This window comes from Abramis brama, assembly GCF_963993115.1.
Source record: "Abramis brama genome assembly, chromosome: 10".
NCBI lineage: Eukaryota > Metazoa > Chordata > Actinopteri > Cypriniformes > Leuciscidae > Abramis > Abramis brama.
Genome location: NC_139972.1, coordinates 26,947,369 through 26,953,524, shown reverse-complemented (window position 1 = coordinate 26,953,524; position 6,156 = coordinate 26,947,369). Strand labels below are relative to the sequence as shown.

General features: G+C 38.5%; 1 protein-coding gene across 1 annotated transcript; it reads right to left on the bottom strand.

Moving 5' to 3' along the window:
* Window positions 1-1,090: 1,090 nt before the first annotated feature.
* Window positions 1,091-2,478, bottom strand: sst1.1 (somatostatin 1, tandem duplicate 1). The gene is made up of 2 exons (XM_084127032.1): window positions 2,262-2,478; window positions 1,091-1,592 (listed from the first exon to the last, which is right to left on the bottom strand). The coding sequence occupies exons 1-2, from the start codon at window positions 2,397-2,399 to the stop codon at window positions 1,386-1,388; spliced, it is 345 nt and encodes a 114-aa protein (XP_083983158.1). The 5' UTR covers window positions 2,400-2,478; the 3' UTR covers window positions 1,091-1,385.
* Between the last annotated feature and the right edge of the window lie 3,678 nt (window positions 2,479-6,156).

Sequence of the window (6,156 nt, the reverse complement as noted above, 5' to 3'; positions counted from 1 at the left end):
ATATATATATATATATATATATATATATATATATATATATATATATATATATATATATATATATATATATATTTAAAAGAGGGGGGACCACGAGAGGAACACCCAGTATGTCAACCATAGAGTGAACCGCACCACTTGTCTTCCTGTACTTTTTTCTGTAAATGTCAGAGATAATGATGTGTTTTTAAATGTAACTGCACATACCCAGAATGAGGGCAGTAAGAGCAGAGGCCATTTATGTGTCAAATGAAAAAAACACTGAACATGACACATTCATAATATAGAACGGTGGTCCCCATTTCTGATGGCTGGTCAGTCTCACATTCTCACATTCAGACCAGGCTGCACAGGGAGATAACACACACACAAACACACAGTGGGCAAAGGACCTGTCAACTGGCAGAGAGGGACACACACACACAACCATAATTGTTTGAGAGCTTTCTAAACTGAATCTCTTAATGCTGCAAACGAAAGATTATTAAGAGCCTCTATGATTCACCAGCCAAGAGTCTCTTTCTCCTTCTTCCACATTCACTTTGGCTCTCTCCGGCTCTTAAATGGATCTGAAAGATTCCACACAGTGCAGGTCACCAGTTAATTATTATTGATAAGCTGCCAGCCTCACACCTGCCACATACTTTTAATGTTTACCATTGCATAACTGTTCAGTGAAATATTTCCAGAGAATTATTGATTATATAAAACATCTTCTTCTTCCTGGAAAGAGATCTTAAAAGGTATATCTTTGGACATGTTTCCATGTCTTTGGCTTTTATACAATACACGTCTATCGTATGATGAAGCACAAAAAAAAATATTGTTGGTTTAACTTAAAAAAGGAAGTTACCTGGTTGCCTTAAAATTGAGTTCATTGAAATAAAAAAATTGAGTTATTACAATGAAGGAGATTGATTTAATAAAAAGAAACTCAAAATATTTTGTTATCTGAACCACATTAGTTATCTAAGTTGATTTGACAAAAGATAAAAAGTTGTGATAAATCATGAAAATATTTTTTTTTTACAATACAGTGTTGTGTGGTCTGTATGTTAAAGTTGATGGAAAAAAAGTTGCGTTATGCATTGGCTCTGAAACATAGATTTTATTCAAACAAACAATTAAAAATAGTGATATCTGCTAAAGTACAATTAAAAGCAGATTTGCACACATCCGTAAAACATTCTTTCCGATGACACATTATAGCCTCGAAAAACATAGTCAATGAGAGCTATCATCGTTGTTAAACGACAAATATAACCGCTTTTATTTTCTTATTTACAGTTTGGATAGGATGAAGATGTGAAAGACGGGAAAAGGAAAATATGAAGGAATCATAATAATAGAAAAGAATAAGTCAAAAGGAAACGCTTCGCGGTGAGAAATTAACACGACGTGAAAGTTTTCCAGAAGAAGTTCTTGCATCCGGCTTTGCGCTCGCGAGGTGCCAGCATGGGTCCGGCGGCGCGCTCGAGCTCCAAACGCACGTCATCTTTCTCCACAGCGCGAGACAGATCCTCGGGCTCCAGCGCCTCGTTTTCTGCTTGCACGAGGTCTGAGAGCAAGTCTGCAAGTGTGTATCTGGCGAGTTCCTGAAATTAAAAGAGAGGGGGAAAAAAACATTAGGATATTTACATCACTTGTTGCCACAGTGCGTCCGATAAAGCGAGAAAAAAAATTTAAATGAACGTTTGCGAATAACTGTCAAAAAATTGGACACTCATTTAGTTTTATATCAACTGCTTCAGCGTTGTGTTAAATAAACCAAAGGTTTGCAACATTTAGAATTTAGCTCTTTTAACTTCAGTCGGAATGTCTGACATCCGCCATTCACTGACCATATTTCCGTGTTTTATATGTAGACTATTATCTCTACTTAATTGTTAATCGCTTGTTATTATAATAATATCTTGCATAATACTTTCTCTTGTTTCTGCCATGGGACATTGACATTTCTATCTTTTTTCTGATTCCTAATGTTCTGGACCATGAAAAACATGAGCATGAGTTTATGTGCGCATGAGATTATATTAATCATAATCAACGTTATGTAAGTTCAAACGATATCTATCTATACATTCTCTGTATATAAATTGCAGAACTTTGCTACTTTCCAAGTGCAGATGCATCCGTCAATTTCAGCACCATGGACAGTGCTTTTGTTTGTTTGCTGTCGTATCAGAGAGAATATGAGCATTTAGACTCAATCTAAAGTCATTCATAATGTCTATAAAATTGCCCAAACTATTAAAGTAGTGTACCTGTTTTCCAGCCGGGTTGAGGAGAGATCTCTGCAGAAGTTGGCGGAGTTTGGCGTCTGACGGTGCTGCTGAGACGCTGCTGACGGCGAGCGCGAGGGACAGGAGCGCCAGTGCGCACTGGATACGCGTTGAGAGCATCTTTGAAAGTATTGATTTGGTGAGTAAAAGTAAGAGGAGAGAGATGCGTCGGGTAGCGTTGCCTCTTCTCAATGCTCCTTCTGTTGCAAATCATTCCTCCAAGGTTGCCTTTTAAACTATCCGTCTGACGTCAGGAGGCAAGGGGGGTTTCCTCCGCGTGCGTTTGAGTGATGCTGAGTGACAAAGATGACACCGATTAGGGGCGTGAATCCTACTGGAGGTGAAAGGGATTAATGAGCGATTTAACCTGCAATCGTTACTCAACCCTGAACACAAACTATGTGCCATACTGTATTTTGTCTATGTGTGAGTTTACCTGGGACCAAGCCTACCCACAAGGATAGAAAAACCTGAAATCACTTACAAAAACACAATAATCATACCTAACGAAAGTGTAAATGTATGTTTAAAAAAAGTTCTGTGGTTGGAGAAAATATAAGTAGCACAGTTTTAAACAAAACATTGAAATGTCCCACTGAGGATCAAATTGTGGAAAATGCTCTCACAATTAGTAAAACATGCCCTAATCTGACTTGTGATGACATTGGAAGCGCTCCATTTGAAAGCCTTATAAATCAGCCAAAATAATGTTATAGTTTAAATCTACTGATATCAACAGGTTTATGCTTTAGTTTAGGGTTAGAGTTTCGAGCATCGTCTCTGCAAAAACCAGTGCATCTAAGATGCTACTTCCCTAAAGTATAGGCGAAAAACAGTTTGTGACCAAAAAAAAAGTGTCTGAAAAAAGTACACGGGTGACTATTACAACAGGTGTTGTGCCGAATTTCGACCCCCGCCAAATTACCCCCGTAGCATTGGTAGGTTTAGGATTAGTTGTGGGAGAGGGGTTAGGGGTGGGGTTAGGAGGTAATCAGGTAGCCTACTGACTTCAACGAGGGGGCAGGGGGTCGAAATTCGGCACAACACCGGCAAGATTCTTAAGTGTGTATACGATTGACACTTTACTATCCCATGAGGCCACGGGTGAATATTTGTTAATGTCCTTGATGCGACGCAACTGATGCTGGTAGGTCACATGATCATGACAACATGGTGAATGTAGTACATCCGGTCCGGAATATATTTACACTATACAGACATTCATAATATATAAATACTTTTTTAGCGCATGCAAAGTAAGTACATATTCAAAGTACGTAAACTCGAGCGAATGTGATTTCGAACGCAGCCGTATGAATGTGTTCATGAGTGTTTCATTGAATCATTTATTCAACTGATTCAAAAACAGAATCATGCAGGAACGAAACGTCAATATTCATATTGTTGAACGGTTCTGCTGTGGTTTTGTTTAGAAGTATTTTGACAGAGCAAAAACAGAAAAAAATCTGAAAAATCACTGTCAAAACTGTCTACTGAACTAAACTAATTACTAAATATAAAATTTTTGTTCACTGAACTTTAAAAGCAATATCACACAATTGTGCTGCTTTGTTATAGGCCTACCAATAATTATGTTGCCATAACGCATACTGTATATTATAAATTAATAATAATTATTATTAATATTTATCAAGCAGACCTGCCAGACCTTTAGGTTTAGTAGCTTTTTGTAATTATTTTTCATAAAGTCTATGCACTGACAAGGCAAGTTTATTTAGGCACATTTCATACACATGGAGCTTTACATAAAAGGGATTTAAAAAGAAATATGAAAGATGCATAGGAAATAAAAAAGTAAGAAATAAAAACTGATGTAAAATTGCAATGAAAACGGTCCTAGGTCAGATTCCAGAGCTCCAGAGCTTCAAGTCGGTTCTCTGGTAAACCTATTCGCCCAGGTCGCGCAAAAGTTGGTTTGGTTTACACTGGCTCATGCGTGTGCGCATTGACGTCAATGTTTCCGAGAAGAGCCTCGTGTCCTACTGCTTTCTCCCGGCCGGTCGGGTCGTGGATATGTTTGCCTCTTCCCTCCATGGGGGTTCTCAGTCGCCTGCGTACTTCTAATCAAGACCCAAGCTCTGATTAAGTGACGGTAATGGCCAGTCATGATCCACTCCGCGCGCGCCTTCTGGTCCGTGATGTTTTAGAGGAGAACTCGCGCTGATTCCGTTGAACCCGTGAGGATGGCGTAACGGTCGTACCCGCGCTTAGGCTGCAAACCCGGTGACTTGGGACGCATCCGAAGCAGCATTATTTACGCAGTTTCTATTTTTCGCACACCAGCACGCTTCGCACGCTGTTAAGTGCAAATTAATCTCAGACTAACACTTACCGACAGTATTTTTCACAGCCTGTATTTTTCTATGCTAATTGCAGTCTTGTGTGCTTGGAGCGCACGCAGTAGCCTTTGGCGGTTTGAGAATGCAAACATATTTAGACACATGGCTGGTGGCAATGATTTCTATTAGCACTAGAGTTTGGCAGAGGCCACCGAACTGCACGAGATCTTATAAACTTTAAGACACACACATTTAAATATCCTAAAAATGTTTTGGATAGTGAAGACACTCAGTCGCCTAGATGACAAAATATCAAACCAAGTGGCATTTATGTTAAAGAAATAATTTCACAAATAAGTTAAAAGTACAAGTAAAACAATATACTGTTCAAAAGTAAGACAAAATAAATTAAGGAAACTTTTTACTTTCATCTTAAAGACCGGTTCATTAGAAGTCATTGCAAAACAGCAAAAAAATTGTGAAGTTAGTTCTGAGAAAAACATGGGCACAGATGTCATTTGGTTTTCTATTTTGCTATTAATTCAATAAAAATCATACATTAAGTGTGCATTTTAAGTGTTCAAATAAGTTTAAGCACTTTAACACTTGCATATACAGGCCAAGCACTCTTCATTGGGTTAACAAACCTGCAGTGTTTCTAATTAAAGCTTCAGTTTATTGAAGGAGGTTCACAATCTCATTTTCTCTTTCTCTCTGTTAAATGAATGTTGGCCTTTTCTCATTATAATGAATGTGCTGATTGAAGTTAAAATTGAGTGGCTGAAATCCTACACTGCAGCAAGAAAATGCCTTTCTGATGAACTACACAAAACCAAGGAATTTTTCATTTTAAGATTAATAAAACCAATCTTTAATCAGAATTGGGCTTCAAACACAACTAGTCACTTTTGCTCGATTGTGAGTCAGACTTCAGGTTTGGCAATTGCTTGCTAAGGGGGATTGCTCATACTTAGGCAATAGTTGGCATCTTTAATACTTGTAAGTAAAGTAAGTAAGTAAAGTTTATTTCTAAAGCGCTTTTCACAGATAAAATCAAAAAGTGCTATACACGAGAGAGGTAAAACAAAAACAATATAAAAATGTATATACATATGTAAAATCAAAGTGACACTAGTGAAAACCCATCAACCAAAAGCTTTCTTAAATAAACAAGTCTTCAGATCTTTTTTAAAAGAGTCAACAGAGTCTGCCAGACGCAGAGACGGGCAGGGCGTTCTACAGTCTGGGGGCAACAGACTGTAAAGATAGGTCCCCTCGGGTCTTATAACGAGTCTTGGGGACCATAAGCAGGTTCTGGCCAGAGGACCGAAGAGTGCGGCTAGAGGAGTACGGGCTCAAAAGGTCCTTGATGTACTGTGGGGCCTGACTGTTTAAGGCCCTGAAAGTCAGCACTAAAATCTTTAAATCAATCCTGAATTTTACAGGGAGCCAATGGAGAGCCAACAAAACGGGAGTGATATGAGACCTTCTGGGGGCACCAGTTAGAAGTCTAGCAGCAGAATTTTGAACCATTTGCAGTTTGTTCAGAGCAGACTTATTCAAGAAGGTAAAGACAG

Excerpts from the sequence above, each read along its gene's own strand:
- sst1.1 (XM_084127032.1), bottom strand. The coding sequence starts at position 2,399 with ATGCTCTCAACGCGTATCCAGTGCGCACTGGCGCTCCTGTCCCTCGCG. Across the intron at positions 1,593-2,261 it reads TCAACCCGGCTGGAAAACAG|GAACTCGCCAGATACACACT; the intron begins GTACACTACTTT and ends TTTTAATTTCAG.